Source organism: Lynx rufus, unplaced genomic scaffold, assembly GCF_022079265.1.
Source record: "Lynx rufus isolate CCGP_SWC_20201006 ecotype Redwood Valley unplaced genomic scaffold, mLynRuf1.p SCAF_7, whole genome shotgun sequence".
NCBI lineage: Eukaryota > Metazoa > Chordata > Mammalia > Carnivora > Felidae > Lynx > Lynx rufus.
Genome location: NW_025814889.1, coordinates 34,494,256 through 34,511,823, shown reverse-complemented (window position 1 = coordinate 34,511,823; position 17,568 = coordinate 34,494,256). Strand labels below are relative to the sequence as shown.

The window sequence follows — 17,568 nt, the reverse complement described above, 5'->3', positions numbered from 1 at the left end:
TCTCTAGCATATTCTACTTAGATTAGAGAGGGATGAGCGAGACGCCCCCCATGTCATACTCTGTCCTCTAACCTGTAGTGCTACCTCACTCTCAGAAGACACACTCTTATCCCAATAAGCAAGCTGGGTATGGTCCCGTTCTCCCTTCGTGATATCCGCATCTGTTTTTTGGCGGGGTTATAGCTACCAGGGAGCTTCAGAAGCCCTTAAGCACCTACTTTTCAACAGCAAACATAGTATGTGCTTGGGGTGTATTAACTGCGGGACCCAAACACATAGTAAGATAGAGGGGTTGTTTCTCCATTTTACATTTCTACTTCACACTCAAACTCCATACACTTGAGTCAGTTTGAAGATTTAGTGTTATTTCTGAGTTAAATAACTTATGGTTAGTTCTAGCACTGATTTGGGGGAAAAGGAGGATCAGAAGTTCAAGGGGACCATGAAAGCCCTCAAAGTCAGCACCTTGTTCAAAACCAAGCAGCTGAGAGATTAGGCCGATGAGCGGCCTGGGCCGTCAGGGCGGCTGTCCTGCACCACACAGACTCTCACAGAACAATGTCCATGGAACATGGTTTTAAATAAAACTGATTAAACTCTCGTCTTGTAATTAGTGGGAGCAGTAGACCCGCTGCAATGGATTGTTTTCCCTCCACCTTTCCCCATCCATCCCAGAACCAAAATGCATGAAAATGAGCTCTGAGGCAGGTCTTTAGCACGTACCCTTCAAATCACCACTCATGAGGTCAGAGGACAGCCATGGGGATACTTTATCTTTCAGTTACACTGGGTTTGAAGTCTTGACCCCATCATTTCCTAACTGCATCACCTTGAGGAATGGGATCCACTGTGACAGTTCCCATGCACCAGTGCCTTCGCCGGAGGGCTGCCACAGGGAAATGCTATCAGCATGCAGGCTCAAGTCTTAGGTAAAAAATGCCTGTTCCGAGAATTGGTATTTACATTAGTCCCCATCTAATCTCACTTATGTTAATGAAAAAACGGCCAGCCTCAGTAGCCTCATTCTCTCTAGAGAAGCCCACATTGGAGTCTGGCTGCAGAGACAGACCTGAGTTAGATTGCAACTCTGCCTACCGGTAAGATCTTGGGCAGTTATTAGTCGTCATCTGAGAAAAAAATAAAGAACGAGGAGAGGAAGAAAAGGCCCTTTGTGAAAGGGTTTAGGCCTAACACACAGTAACCCTTCTCCTCCAATAAGCCCCTAGATGCTTTTCTTTTCTGACTCTGCCAAAGCTAATAAAACTATTTCCTCAATAAAGCTGTCGAACCCTCTGGAGGACAGGTAATATTGAACACCTGTGCGTGTGGTGTGTGTGAAAGATCCTAAGGGGCTACAAGGAACACCTCTGGATAAGGGCCTGGTAAAAGTGAGCAGGAAGTGCCAGAGGACACAGAGGGTTAATGGTTTCAAGTAGTGACAGCTGTCGACCAGCAAATGCTATGGGATTAGGAAAATGCTGCTTATCTAGATACCTCAGGAAGAACTGGACCCTCTAAAACGACAAACTTGTAGAACCTTGCATAATAAAACACAGTGAAATCCATGTAAACCTTTTGTTTTAATAAATAAAACATATTCATGGCTTAGATTTTAAATCACATTTACAGATGAGGAACACTTCTAGGCCCAAACAGGTTAACAGTGAAGCTACTACTGCTGGAAGGAATGCGTGCCCCCACCCCCCACCATGCATTTTAAGCCTAAAAGCAGAGATTTAATATCAGAGAACACTATACACGTCACCCTCTAGACTGGAGAACTGAAATCAGAGGAAGAGCAAAGACTTGGTGAAGCTCCCATAACCACCATCTGATACCCTCACCTTCATGCTACAGAAGCAAATGAAAGCTGTGCTACTTTTAGAGTAGCTAGAAGGAGGTTTCCTGATTACATTAAGTGGAACTTGCTCTCATTGTTAACAATTAGGCCATAGGCATTAGCTACAGAAGAGTATCCACTGATAAATACAGAATATTAGAACAGTGAAGAGGAATCCACACAGATATCTTGTTTCTTCAAATATTAGAAACTTCCACATCACAGCCAGAGAGCAGTGGATCAACTCCACCTCTCCCAAAGGCTTAGTCCAGAAACTTCCTGTTGGCATTTGCACCAAATAAGGCTCCCCGAACTTCTGGCATCATCTGTGAAGAAATAAGTTCTTTAATAGGGAAGTGTTGTCAATTGGAAAATATGGAAAGAACTGCACATCTTAACTGCAAGTGGAGAGTCACTGACCCTTACGTGGCTGGGAAAGAAATCACAAAGCTACATGCTTTGTGTAAGGACCAATCTGTCCTTACTTATCCAAAAAACTATTAACAGAATCCTTGGCAAGAAACTTAACCAATCGCAAATTTGTGGTTATGACTGACTGCTTAAGGGGATGAAGAAAAAAAACTATAATTAAAGCCATTATCGTTTAAGGCATCTTTTTTTTTTTTTAAAGTAATCTCTACATCCAATGTGGGGCTCGAACACACAACCCCGAGACCAAGAGTCCCACACTACCAATTGAGCCAGGCGCATGCCCTTATGGCTTAAGGCTTCTGTTACTCTGTGATGTAGGGAGAAGAGAAGATCCCTTAACAATACTCTGGATCAGCTATGTTTCTTTCAACAGTTACTGAGTGCCTACTATGTGCCAAGCAGAACACACATAATGCCAGTTTGTAATGAGGCACTCATTCGTACGGCAACTGAAAAATCCTTAGGATGTAAGTTCAAACTTCTAAGGCTATGCTGTCCGACAGAGGCCACTAGCCACATTTGGTTGTTACTGTGCATTTGAAATATGGTCAGTGCAACCATGGGACTCATTTTTTAATTCTACTTAATTTTAATTTATTCATATGTGGGTAGTGGCTACTCTAATGGGAAACACAGCTTTACGGTGTAAGTTACCAGCAGATGATACTCTAGGTCAAAGTGCTTTCACTGTAAGACAAGTTAGCAGCCACAGCAGCAGACTACCACTGCTGAAAGAGGCCCCACATTTTGAGATAACTGGATTTTCCTGGCTTGTTTCCTAGAGCTCATTTGTGCAAACCTGGAAACATCTGGAGAGCCAGCAGCCCTATGGGAATTCCTTTAAACAATATTTACTTTAGATCCCACCATTATTACTGGAGAAAAGGACTCTGCTCAGCACCTCTACGTGTAGTAAAATGTTTACATTAGAATCCTAAATAAACCTTCATTCAACCCTAAATCCACTCTCATGTAAATGGTATCACCTCAGTAAATGCCACTAAGTGCCCACTGCCCATTCAAGAAAATGCCACAAAATGTGGAAAGAGTGACAAACCCCAAATACCAGGGAATGGACATATGTTCTCTGTACCACTTCAAAGTAACAACAGACCAACTAATAAGAAGTATTCCCACACTCACCTGCTGGGCTATGAGATCCAGCCGGCTTTCTAGGGTATTGGAAACTTTTATTTTACGATCTCCATTATAGATTTCAACTCCACCAGCTCTACAAAGAACACAGGAAATAACAATTTTTATAGATTTGAGGAAGACAGACACATGGTACATTTACTTTCTTCCCTTGGAAGAAAGCTGTTTTGGTGTATGGAGCGTCTAAATACTATAAGGGACCAATAAACATAAGCAATAAGCTTAAAAGTAATTCAAAAAGCCTCTGAGGATTTAAGGTATGGATGGTGATAATAACTGTCACTTACCAAGTGACTGCTATGTGCCAATCTGATTTTATGCTTAGCACCTAACTTAATTCTAACAACCAGCCCTCCTCAACAAAATGGAAAGGGGGAGGATTTGGTCCCATTTTGCATATCAATGGAGTCCTCCTCTGAATATTTCTTAAATGCCCAATCCTGCTAATTACCAGCAAGTACTGATAAAGCAATATTCATAACTGCACTGTATATCAGATTAAAGGTACAACGGCAATATTGTGCCAAACTTGCCCTTAGAAAATTCTGCCTCTAGGGGCGCCTGAGTGGCTCAGTCAATTGAGCACCCAAATTCAGCTTAGGGCATCTCACGGTTTGTGGGTTCAAGTCCTGTGTCGGGCTCTGTGCTAACAGCTCAGAGCCTGGAGCCTGCTTCAGATTCTGTGTCTCCCTCTCTCTCTCCCTCTCTCTCTGCCTCTCCCCCACCCACACTCTCTCTCAAAAATAAACAAACATTAAAAAAAATTTAAAAATTAAAAAAACAAAGAAAGAAAGAAAGTCCTGCCTCTAGAGGCACCTGAGTGGCTCAGTCCATTAAACATCCAACTCTTGATTTTGGATCAGGTCTCACGTAACCTCATGGTTGTGAGACTGAGCTCACGTAATCTCATGGTTGTGAGACTGAGCTCCGAGTTGGGCTCTGTGCTGAGTGTGGAGTCTGCCTAAGATTTTCTCTCTCTCTCTCTCTCTCTCTCCCCCACTCCCTCCCTCCACCCTTTCCCCACCTAGGCAAGTGCACTCTTTCTCAAAGAAAAAAAAAAAAAGGTCTGCCTCTAGACACAACTCATTTCTTCTTCTTGCTTTGTGTTTATTTTTGTTTAGTAATCTTTTTTTTTAAGTTTATTTATTTACTGAGAGAGAGAATGAGGGAGTATGAGCAGGGGAGGGGCAGAGAGAGAGAATCTCAAGCAGCCTCCACACTGGGTATAAGGGGCTCCATCTCATGACTGTGAGATCATGATCTGAGCCAAAATCAAGAGTCTGACGCTTAACTGACTGAGCCACCCAGGTGCCCCAATTTTTGTTTACTCTTGTTTAGTAATCTCTCCAACATGGGGCTCGAACCCACAAACCCAAGGATCAAGAGTCACATGCTCCTTTGACTAAGCCAGCCAGGTGCCCCAAGCCACACCTCACTTCTGTCATTTCTAAAGTTTCTAGCACTTAGAGGCTTAAGGCATATAATAGGCCAACTCTTAAAAGGAGCTCCCCGGGAATGACATTCTTTTACTACATTAGAGTTTTATGAAATAATTTTATTAAATGAGCAAGCTATATGACAAAGCCTGGGAAAAGGTTTTGCAAATTTTCTTTGAAAAATTTTAATGGACTATTACGTTAATATTATTTTCTTACTCTGTCCTCCCTCCCCCTGGCATTTCTTTGTTTAATCTACCTTTGGTTTCTCTAAACAGACTATATCCTTCATAAGGACATGGTTGGTTCTTTGCCGAAATCCTGACCCCAATGTCTGTGAGAGAATACTTTGTCCTCACAGAGGGAGTAAGGAGGAAGACCACCACTGTCTGAGAATATCGACTGTGTGCCAGGCACTCATAGAATGGAAAGCCAAGGGCTGCCCACAACTTCTGTCTTCACAGCAACCCCACCAGTGTCTTGGTATCCTCACCATTTTACAAACAGGAAAACAGGTTTAAAGAGATTCAATAGAATGAACTGATTGAATAAAACAACAATATTTAAAATTCTACTTCAAATTAGCACTAGAGTAAGTCTGCAGTTCCTTATCTACATTTCTGAAATTCAAAAAGCTGTCAGAACAGAAGTCTAATTTGTGTGTCTCCACAAGCTGAACTGATCTCTAGTACTTGGCAGCTAATGACTTAGTGAATCTTTATGTATTTATCCCTTGTAGTGTGAATATTCCTAGTTTCCCATTCAGAAATATTAATGTATTTGATCACAGGTGTGATGCCTCAGACCCTGTTGGAGATATTATGTAATGTGTAGCATATGCACTTTATTGCTTTTCTAAACGCATATTCAAAACATCTGGCCCCCAAAGGTTTCAGGACTGAAACCCATTATTTACCAGACTCTGAACCAAGTGTCTTATGTCCTGTCTGCTTAATCTCCACAACAATGATCATCTGCCAGTTGAATAACTATGTATATTGCATGTACCAGGCATTGCATTAAGTGCTGTATGGACATTATCTCATTTAAGCTTCCAAGAATTCTGTGAGGCAAGAATTCATTCCAATTTAGAGGTGAGGAAATAAGTCTCCGTGAAATTAAGTAACTAGTCCAAGAGTACCTAGCTAGTATGTGGCAGAGTGGAGAATCAAGCCTAAATCTGACAATACTGAAGCTTTTGTCACCAGCTTATACACCTCGGTATATAAAGCATTTTCACATGTACTATCTCATCTCTTTTCCTCAGTTCATGAAACAAAAAAGCTAAAAGCATTGGCCCTATTTTACAAATGATGGCAATATTTTACAAATGATGGCCCTATTTTACAAATGATGGTCCCATAGCTAACAAAAGGCTGACTCGGAACTCAAACCTACATCTGGTGCTCTTTCGACTAGGTTCACATGTCTCAAGGACTTTCTGCAATGTTAGTCAATGTGTGCCTACGCAGCATCAGACACACAGACGCAATCAAGGAAATGACCTTGGCTGACCTTGTCAGGAGTTCCTGTTGCCTATCCCAATTGCACCAAGCTTATTAGGGATGCTGAAGAAATGTCCTGTCATTTCCTCACAGCAGAAGTACCACTGGTATTTGCAATTCTATATCTAAGGAACCTAACTATTAGAAAGTTCTATTAGTCTATACAGTAGTCACTATTATATGGGATTACTTTCCTTATTTCCAAGAAACTTAGAGGTAACAATTCTCTTCCTTAGCATCTGATACAGAGATGTGGACCCAGCTTTGAGTTCTGGGTAAAGAATTAGTGCTACCTCTCTGCAGAATAAACTAAGTGCCCATAGGAAGCAGGATGTTTAGAGTATGTCCAGCTGTTTAACAAGAGGGAACAACACAGTAGTGACAGGAAAAAAAAACAGCAATAATTACAAGTGGAACACCACCACACCTCCATTCTTGTAGTAAAGAGTGCCTTGGAGAAAACTTTAAGAAAGACTCAGCACAGAAGCCATTCTCATAGTGAAAGAAGCTTAGATGTTAAAAGCAGAATACTCCTTACATTTCCTCAGGCAGATAGGCCTCCTGATCAATTTGGACATCAACATCTTTTTTGGTGGCAATTTTGTACATAGGAATCGCTTTTTGCACTGCAGCCTGAAAAACAGAAAACAAGAGGTTTTAGTAGAGACTCAGCAACAGGTATCAAAAAAAAATCAGCCAACTATACAAGCAAGGGTATTCCTATTTATCCAGTAAAAGAATAGATGCACTGCTGGTGGGAACATAAATGGTGCAGCTGCTGTGGAAAATGGTATGGCAGTTCCTCAAAAAAAAATTAAACTCTGAATTACCATATGATCCAGCAATTCTATCTCTGAGTATATATCCAAAAGTGAAAGGAGACACTTGAACAGGTATTAATACAACCACGTTCACAGCAGCATTATTCAATTGCCAAAAGGTAGGTAGAAACAACCCAAGTGTTTAACAGATGCATGGATAAACAAAAGATATATGCATATAATTCAGCCTTAAAAAGGAAGGAAATTTGGGGTGCCCTGGTGGCTCAGTTGGTTGAATGTCCAACTCTTGATTTCAGCTCAGATCATGATCTCATGGTTCCTGAGTTCCAGCCCTGAGTTGGGTTCTGTGCTGACAGCGTGGAGCCTGCTTGGGATTCTTTGTCTCCCCCTCTCTCTGCCACTCTCCTGCTCATGCTCTCCCTCCCCTCCTCTCTCAAAGCAAATAAACATTAAAAAAAAGGGAGGTGGGGGGGGAGGTAATTCTGACACATGCTACCACATGACGAACCTCGAAAACCTCACAAAAGGACAAATACTGTACGATTCTACCAGTAAGAGGTACACAGTGTAGTCAAATTCAAAGAGACAGAAAGTAGAATGGTGGCTACCAGGGATTGCAGATAGGGGAATGGGGAGTCAGTGCTTAATGGGGACAGAATTTCAGTTTGGGAAAATGAAAATGTTCCGGAGAGGGATGGGGTGATGGGGTGATGACTGCACAACAGTGTACACGTACTTAAGGCCACTGTACAGCTAGAATGCTAATTTTATACCAAGTACATTTTATAATTTTAAAAACAAATGAGCACATCAGGAGGAAAAAAATGCTATACTGCAATTAGGGTGATAAAATGTAATTAGTGGAAAGTCCTATCTAAATAACATTCTGCGGGAGTAGACATGTAAATAACATTTTCTAAAAGGAACTTTAGTTGGAAGCTCAGACCTGCCTCCATAGAATGCTTATCACCCTGGCAAACTCTCCAGTATGTCTAGCTTTCTGTTTTACAAGTTCATACATGAGGCTGTCAGCACAAACATGAGTTCAGGTTACTGGGATGATTTATAAACTAGAATCACAATTTATTTCTTTTATTTTAGAGAAAGAGCATGTGAGTGTGCGAGCAGAGGGGTAGGGAAGCGCGCAGAGAGAGAGAGAGAGAGAGAGAAAGAGAGAGAGAGAGAGAGAGAGACTATATTAACCACACGCTGAGCGTGGACCTGACTCAGAGCTCAATTCCACAACCCTGGGATCTTGACCTGAGCCAAAATCAAGAGTCAGACGCTTACTTACTGAGCCACCCAGGTGCCCCTAGAATCACACTTAATTAATTTATAGTGGAGAGTGAGAGGAATCAACACCTGTGTTCTCCAGCTGGCACTTTTTCTTTCCTAGAAGACAAGTTGCTTGAGAAACAAATTATAGTAAGAATGCAAATATATTATGTACTATTAAGTGTACTAATTTACAATAAGAAATATAATTGCTAAGGAAATGTTAGCTAGGGGAGGCTGGGTGGCTCAGTCGGTTAAGCTTTGGACTCTGGCTCAGGTCATGATCTTGTGGTTTGTGATTTTAAGCCCCACATCTGGTGAACTCAAGCCTGTTTTGGGTGAGCCCCACTTCTCTCTCTCCCTCTCTCTCAAAAACAAAACAAAAAAACAAACAAAATAAATATAATTGCTAAGGGATCAAGCACTCAATCCTTTCCTGAAAGCAAACTGCATGGAAATATTTTATTTTTTTAAAGTTTTATTTAAGTAACCTCTACACCCAACATGGGGTTCGAACTCACAATCCCAAGATCAAGAGTCACATGCTCTTCTGACTGAGCCAGCACTCCACATGAAAGAATTTTAATCTGAAGAGCAACACAATGACACAGAATCAGAGCTAGGAGAGCTCATTCTGATTCAAGGTCCTTTGGTCTAGAGCATCCTTCTAATGCTACAGCCTGTATGTACCTGCCATGGTGCCAGCAGTCACCCCTCACACTGGGGCATATTCTCCGTTGGACAGGACGTGGAGGAACAACTTAGTATTTGCCTCTGGGCCTGCAGCTATATTTTCACTGCTGACCAACCTTTTTTTCTGGTACCCACATTATTACTTCAAGTATAGGAATATACTGGGTTACAGCCAAACTTTGCTAGTCTGGGAGTAGTGTGCCTCTTTTAAAATTTTTTTTTTTTTCAACGTTTTATTTTTGGGACAGAGAGAGACAGAGCATGAACGGGGGAGGGGCAGAGAGAGAGGGAGACACAGAATCGGAAACAGGCTCCAGGCTCTGAGCCATCAGCCCAGAGCCTGACGCGGGGCTCGAACTCACGGACCGTGAGATCGTGACCTGGCTGAAGTCGGATGCTTAACCGACTGCGCCACCCAGGCGCCCCTAGTGTGCCTCTTTTAGATGGTACTGTCTGCCCATCTTTGTTCCAATCCAGTATGGACTGTTTTTATTGCTGAACTTTCAGAACATTATGGTACTACAATGTTCCCAGAAAGGGAAGAGGGTACTAACTCAGATGGGGCTATTTGACCTCTTTATGAAAAGAAATCAAGAGGCTTAGGTACACTTAATGTCCATAATGTGTTAAGATACCCCTAATTTCCATGGTTGAGCTATCATCTATTTAAAGCATGCAATATAATCTCTAACATTTCAATGTATTAAAAAAAAAAAAAATAGATGTCTTCTTTAAGCTCTTTACCTTTACCAGAGGGAAATCCTGTTTCCTGCAACGAACAATCATTCGTGGCTCCAACAATTGGTACAAACCCTTTAAAACACAATCAGATTCAATTAGTAGGAAATGCAATTCATAAAACCCAATACCAAACAAAGTATTTTTATAATTCTTTCATGTAATTTGGACACAGTATGAGAACATGGTAAAAAGCTTTTGATATCACAAACGAGATAAATACACCCAACACTCCAGTGGTAGAAACAAAATTTATATGGGAATCTTCTCTTACATCAACTAGGCAGAGGCCAAATGTTATTGTAATTAACGTAAGTAAAATAAGAATTCACAAACAAGCAGCAAACATTTAAGATGCATACTGTCTCTGGTCTGAGCCTCATAATTTAAAGCAAGTGTTTTAGTGGTGCAATCAAATTAAGGAAGTTTAAGGCTGGAGGTTGCAAGCATATTTGACCCTTGAGTTCTAAAGGACTAGTAAGACTATATAAAAGAGTGGTAAAGTCTGGAAGTCTTAACCACCAGACTTTACTGTCCTCCCATGCATTTGTCTATTAGACAAGGAAAAGAGCGAAAGGAAGAAAGCCGAGATGACGAAACAGGAAAAAACAGAGCTGGTCTCTTAACACATCTTATTGATAACCTATAAAGTTACCTGGAGCACCAGACCATCCAGCAGCACCTGGTACCTGGTTGTATCTTTTACCACTTTGCTGAGTCTTTGTTTTGCTTCATTTAGTAGGTCCTACAAAGAGCAGAGAAGAATAAGTTTCTGGGTCATCAGCTCAGAACCCACCGTGAGGATGGTCCTGGCTCACACCCAATTGCTTCACATTATGTTACTGTTTTCATTCAAAACACATTCCAAGACAGATGATAAACCAGATGTCGTACCAAGTCCTATACGTCAATACAAGGAAGCATGAAGAATCATCCATAACTCCTGGGGAGTTAACACTCAAGCAGAATAGCCCAGATTATCAATCAATTCAGAAATCTACAAAACTACCATAGAAAGAGCTACATGGTAAAGATTTTAAAAGCAAGCTATTAGGACAATTGTGCAATAGGATTATATTTTTTATTAGGAAAAACACAAATAATATCTGGATAGATAGCAAAGCATCAACAATGTTTACCTCTGGGAGGCTAGGTTATCAATGATTTCAATTTTCTTTTTTAAGTGTTTATTTAAATTCCAGTTAGTTAACATACAGTATAATAAGTTTCAGGTGTACAACATAGTGATTCAACATGTCCGTATAACACCTGGTGCTCATCAGCAGTGCCCTCCTTAATTCCTATCACCTACTTAACCCATCCCCTCACCCACCAATGATTTCAGTGTTCTTTATGCTAGTTTGTATTTTCTAAGTTTTTATTTATTTATTTTTGAGAGACAGAGAGAGAAAGAGCAGAGGAGGGGCAGAGAGAGAGGGACAGAGAGAGAATCCTAAGCAGGCTCCACACTGTCAATACAGAGCCTATTGAGGGGCTTGAATTCACAAACCATGAGATCATGACCTGAGCTGAAACCAAGAGTCCGATGCTTAACTAACTGAGCCACCCAGGTGCCCCTGTATTTTCTATAATAAACATTGACTTCTATAATAAAAGTAACTAAAATAAAAATTAAAAGGGATTATTAGGAAACATAACAAAGAGAACACATTGGAAATCATTAAGTAACAAGCATTTATTGGCTTACTGGCAAAAAACGGAGTCTCGTCTTTTAAAAGGCAGAGATAATGCCTCTTAAATTCTCCGACACAGTCTATTCTAGTTAGTATAATCCTTGGAAAGTTATGTTTTTTGGTGTTTTAAGGAGGAAGGAGAGACACATGCTCACCTAGAGACCAGAGTTTGGGGAGAGAGGGTGGAGGGGAGGAAGTGGCCCTCTATGTTGAAAAGCCCTTTGTTCTGAGAGTCACCCTTCATCCCCACCCCTCTGAGAACCACTGCCATGCAGGACACCTGCGGTGAGCTCTTGCTCCACAATGGGCGCCTAGGTGAGGGCATTCGGTCTGACATTCAAATCACACATCTAATTTCAAGCAAACGTTTCTTTCATCATTTGACATTCACTAAGTGCAAATACACCAAGATTTATTAAAAAAAAAAAAAATCAGAAGTATTCACTTTAGTGCCAATTAAAAAAAAGCTTTTAATAGAAAGTAAAATAAATTCAAAGACTTCAATAGCACCACTTCAATCGTATCATGGTATGAGCCTGGGTGGCTCAGTTGGTTAGGTGTCTTCTCAGAAGACTGGCTCGGCTCATGAGCTCACGGTTCATGGGCTCGAGCCTCCCGCGTTGGGCTCTGTGCTGACAGCTCAGAGCCTGGAGCCTGCTTCAGATCCTGTGTCTCCCTCTCTTTCTGTTCCTTCCCTGCTGGTGCTCTGTCTCTCAAAAATGAATAAATGTTTAAAAAAAAATTTTTTTTTTAAGAAGAAGAATGGTGGCCCTTCACCTGTACAGACTAACTTTGCAAGCAATTTTCTGTCAATTTTGCCATTAGACAACTAATCAAAGTTCAAACACATACATGCTTTCATATGAAGACTGTTTCTAACATACTAACAAATGAAAAACTAAACAATACGAGCATGCACTACTGTGGAAGATTTTTTTTCATTTTAGTCAATATACAGTACAAAATTGGTTTCTGTAGATTTCTTCTTTTTGTTTTTTTAATGTTTATTTTTGAGAGAGACAGAGCGTGAGCAGAGGAGGGGCATAGCAAGAAGGAGACACAGAATCTGAAGCAGGCTCCAGGTTCTGAGCTGTCAGCACAAAGCCTGACATGGGGCTCGAACTCACGAGCCATGAGATCATGACCTGAACCAAAGTCGAACGCTCAAGCCATTCAGGTGCCTCACTGTAGAAGATTTCTAATCTGTGGCTGGACACCCCCAAAAATTTCATGAAGGTGTTCTGAGAATCCATGTCATTAGAGTTTATAATGCGAACTACTTAAAATTTCTCTTTTTCAAAAGCAAATAAAATACTGGAAAAAAATTCTAATTCACATATTATTATACACCTTAAGATTATCTTCACTGAATTCAACATCTGTACAAAAAACCTTATACTGATTACAATGTCTCTAGAACATCCAGAACTAAGGGAAAACAAAAATACAGTGGTAGTATATCCAAGTTGACTTTCTGTTTATCTGAAAACAAAGACTAACCACACGTACAGTGAGTTATTTGCAAAGAAATGCTTGTTATAAAGCTGCCCAAATGCTCTTATGTTGTTATTAGAGCGCTTTCCTCCCCAAATTATGAAAATAAATGGGTTGATCCAAAATGCAAGGATTCCAAACATCAAGTGATGACTGCAGTTTGTCTCCTTTAGAAACTTTTAACATGAATATAGTTTACCTATTCTTGTATTTCAGTCTATGTTACAATATATACTCTGTCCCCAAACCAAACATGACCAAATGCCATTCACTGGTCAATGATTCATACTTTTCACCTATAACTGTGTATGTGTATGCGTGTATATATACACATATATACATATGTATGTATGTGTGTATATATGTGTATATATGTATATATGTGTATATATGTATGTATACACATACATACATGTACACACATACATACATATGTGTATATGCATATATACACACATATATACACATACATACATATGTATATATGTATGTGTATGTGTATATATATGTATATATATATACACATACACATATTTTAATGTTTACTTATTTTTAACATTTATTTTATTTTTGAGACAGAGAGAGACAGAGCATGAACGGGGGAGGGTCAAAGAGAGAGGGAGACACAGAATCTGAAACAGGCTCCAGGCTCTGAGCGGTCAGCACAGAGCCCGACGTGGGGCTTGAACTCGCATACCGTGAGATCGTGACCTGAGCCGAAGTCGGACGCTTAACCGACTGAGCCACCCAGGCACCCCGTTAATGTTTATTTTTGAGAGAGACAGAGTGTGAGCAGGAAAGGAGCAGAGAGAGAGGAAGACACAGAATCTGAAGCAGGCTCCAGGCTCTGAGCTGTCAGCACAGAGCCCAACACAGGGCTTGAACTCGTGAATTGCGAGATCATGACCTGAGCCAAAGTTGGATGCTTAACCGACTGAACCACCCAGGTGCCCGACTTATATTTTTAAAAATTATTAATTTTGAGAGAGAGAGAAAGAGAGAGAGAACACAAGTGGGGAAGGGCAGAGAGAAAGAATCCCAAGCAGGCTCTACGCTGTTAGCCTGGTGCCCAATACAGGGCTTGAACTCACAAACCATGAGATCATGACCTGAGCCGAAGTCAGACAGTTAATTGACTGAACCACCCAGGCGCCCCCACTTTTAATTAATTATCATATATATTTTTTTTAAGTTTATTTGAGAGAGAGAGAGAGAGAACGTGCTCGCACACATGGGGGAGGAGTAGAGAGAGGGAGAGAAAGAATCCCAAGCAGTCTTCTGTCAGCACAGAGCCGGAGGTGGGGCTCAACCCCCTGAAATATGAGATCATGACCTGAGCTAAAACCAAGAATCAGATGCTCAACCACCTGAGCCACCCAGGAACCCCAGCATAATTATATTTTAACTAGATTATACCACTTGTTAAATGGAAGATAGGAGTATTATAATTGTTTTAAACTTTAAAATGCAGTTTTAATATACTAATTTTTTTTCCCTAAAAGAAAAAAAATCACTCTTTTATTACATTCTGCACAAAACTGAAAAAGTAGTTAAAATTCCCAGAGGAGTTTGCAAGATTCTAGTTCGTTAATAAATCAGAAAAGGATAGAAAGTTCTTTTACTGTTTCCCTGCTTATGACCCAAAGTAGGAGTCCTTTCCCAACAATGCCCTATTGAGAGATGGGCCCAAGTAACAGCAAAATAGTATAGTTTGAAGCCTGAAACAAGTTAACAGGCATGTTTTGCTAAATTTACCTAAGCAAAACCAAGTACTTTTTTTTGTTACTGAAGTACAGTTGACATACAATGTTATATTCCTTTCAGGTGTGCTACCTAGTAACTGGACAATTCTACCCACTACTCAGTGCTCACCACCGTTAGTCACCATCTGTTACCATATGACATTACATTATTGACTATATTTCCTACGCTGTACTTTTCATCTCCATGACTTGACTTATATCTGTACCTCTTAATCCCCTTCACCTCACCCAACACCCTCCCTTCTAGCAACCACCAGTTTGTTCTCTGTATCTGTTTGTTCACTTGTTTTTCAAATTCCACATATAAGCAGAATCAAATGGTGCCTGTCTTTCTCAGACTCATTTCACTTGGCACAATAGTCTTTTATCTATCTACGTTGTCACAAATAGTTAAGACTTCTCTCTTTATGGTTAATATTCCATTGTGTATATACACCCCCTTCTTTATCTATTCATTTATCAATGGACATTTGGGACATTTGTCTTGGCTATTGTAAATAATGCTATAGTAGGGCTGCATATATCTTTTTGATTAGTGTTTCCATTTTCTTTGGGTAAATACCCTGTAGGAGAAGTACTGGATCATATGGTATTTCTCCTTTTAAAAATATATTTTTATTATTTTTTAAGGTCATCTCTACACCCGATATGGGGCTTGAACTCATGACACTGAGATCAGAAGTCACATGCTCTACCAACTGAGCCAGCCAGGCATCCCTGGATCATATAGTATTTCTATTTTTAATTTTTTGAGGAACCTCCATACTGTTTTCTAGAATGGCTGCACCAGTTTACACTCCTTCCAACAGTGCATGAAGGTTCCCTTTTCTCCACACCCTTGCCACCACTCACTTCTTATCTTTTTGACAGTAGCCATTCTGAAAGGTATGAGCTGATACTGTGGTTTTGATTTACATTTCCCTGATGATTACTGATATCGAACACCATTTTAAAAATGTCTATTTAGGTCCTCCACCCACTTTTTAACCAGATTATTTCAGGGAGGTGGTGTGGTATTTAGGTGTAGAAGTTGTTTATATATTTTTATATTTACCCTTTATTGAATGTATTACTTGCAAATATCTTCTCCCATTCAGTAAGCTCCTATTTTGGCTGTTTTGTTGTTGTTGTTTTTTAAGTTTATTTTTTAAAATTTATTTTGAGAGAGAGAGAGTACATGGGAGGAGCAGAGAAAGGGGGAGAGAGAGAATCCCAAGCAGGTTTTGCACTATCAGCGCAGAGCCCAGTGTGGGGCTTGAACTCACAAACCATGAGCTCATGACCCGAGCTGAAGTCAAGAGTCAGACGCTTAACTGACTGAGCCACCCAGGTGCCCCCCTATTTTGTTTTAATGATGAAAAACAAATACATTTAAATTAACAACAAGGGCACCCAGCTGACTCAATCAGTGGAACATGCAACTCTTGATCTAAGGTTGTGAGTTTGAACCCCAACATTGGGTATACAGATTAAAAATAAAATCTTAAAAAAAAAAAAGTTAACAACAAAATGTCAAAAAGGACAATCCTTTTCCTTCTTCTAAGTATGTAATTATTAGACGATAGTCACTTTCTTTTTCACATTTTCCCCATGGTGGTATTATCTCAGTGGTTGTATCAGGTTGGCTTTATTTCCATTTGTTACAGAACATCAGCTAGCTTTTGCTTTAAAGCATTTATCTGACAGAGGTATTTCTATGGATAACCACTAATAAAGGAATCTACTAAAGAAACTGTAAGACTATTACCCTTTTAATACACTGAGTGTGATTAGCTTTTAAGATTTTTCTAGTCCCTCCATAAGAGACTCTTAGTTTAGTGAACAAACTGAGGGCTGATGGAGGGAAGTGGGCAGGAGGATGGGTTAAGTGGGTGATGGGTATTAAGGAGGGCACTTGTGATGAGCACTGGATGATATACGTAAGTGATGAATCACTAAATTCTCCTGAAACCAAAAATCAAATAAAAACAAAAACAAAAAACAAAGCCAAATAAAATAACCAACAAAAATGACTTTTCTAGTCCCTGAGGGCTCAAGAGAAAGTAAACCCTCAAAATCTCCCCCACAGCAACAGTCAATCTCAAATATATTCTACACAAAGCAGACTAAACCCTCAGAGCAAGAAATATTTAAACAGTAATCCATCTCCTCACAAAGACCTGGAGTCTGAAGACAGGGTTATAATTTTGAGTTAGTCCAGACACTGAAAGACATGATGACAGCAGTAATGTAAAAAACATTCTTTAAGTTCAAAGGAGGAAGAGCATAGATTTAAAAAGAAAAAAAGAAAGAAAGAAAGAAAGAAAGAAAGAAAGAAAGAAAGAAAGAAAGAAAGAAAAAGGTGGATCAATTTGTGAGGGGTTGGTGGGGGGGTTAAAGAAACTGGGTGGAATATGATACCCTGACAAAACAATTAAAATTTCTTCCTTTTTTTTTTTTTAGAATTAAAATTTCTACGTGAACATAGTGAAACTATTAAGAGGTGCTCAAAAATCAACCTCTAATTTTTTAATTTATTTTTAATGTTTTTATTTATTTTTGAGACAGAGAGAGACAGAACATGAGCAGGGGAGGGGCAGAGAGAGAGGGAGACACAGCATCTGAAGCAGGCTCCAGGCTCTAAGCCGTCAGCACAGAGCCTGATGTGGGGCTCGAACTCACAGACCGTGAGATCATGACCTGAGCTGAAGTCTGATGCTTAACCGACTGAGCCACCCAGGCGCCCCTCAACCTCTAATTTTAAGTGTCCATCAGAACAACC

At 40.2% G+C, this 17,568-nt stretch overlaps 1 protein-coding gene and 1 non-coding gene across 2 annotated transcripts in view; both read right to left on the bottom strand.

The window, feature by feature from the left end:
- Positions 1-1,567: 1,567 nt before the first annotated feature.
- Positions 1,568-17,568, bottom strand: part of ATP6V1E1 (ATPase H+ transporting V1 subunit E1) — a 31,370-nt gene continuing 15,369 nt past the window's right edge. Inside the window, exons 5-9 of the mRNA XM_047066238.1 lie at positions 10,512-10,601; positions 9,863-9,931; positions 6,907-7,001; positions 3,416-3,503; positions 1,568-2,166 (exon numbers count right to left, since the gene is read on the bottom strand). Coding sequence (XP_046922194.1) covers positions 2,104-2,166; positions 3,416-3,503; positions 6,907-7,001; positions 9,863-9,931; positions 10,512-10,601 — 405 coding nt within the window. The 3' untranslated portion in view covers positions 1,568-2,103. The remainder of the gene's footprint in view (positions 2,167-3,415; positions 3,504-6,906; positions 7,002-9,862; positions 9,932-10,511; positions 10,602-17,568) is intronic.
- TRNAR-UCU (transfer RNA arginine (anticodon UCU)) lies at positions 15,448-15,520 on the bottom strand. Its single transcript has one exon. It is a non-coding gene; the product is annotated as a tRNA-Arg (tRNA).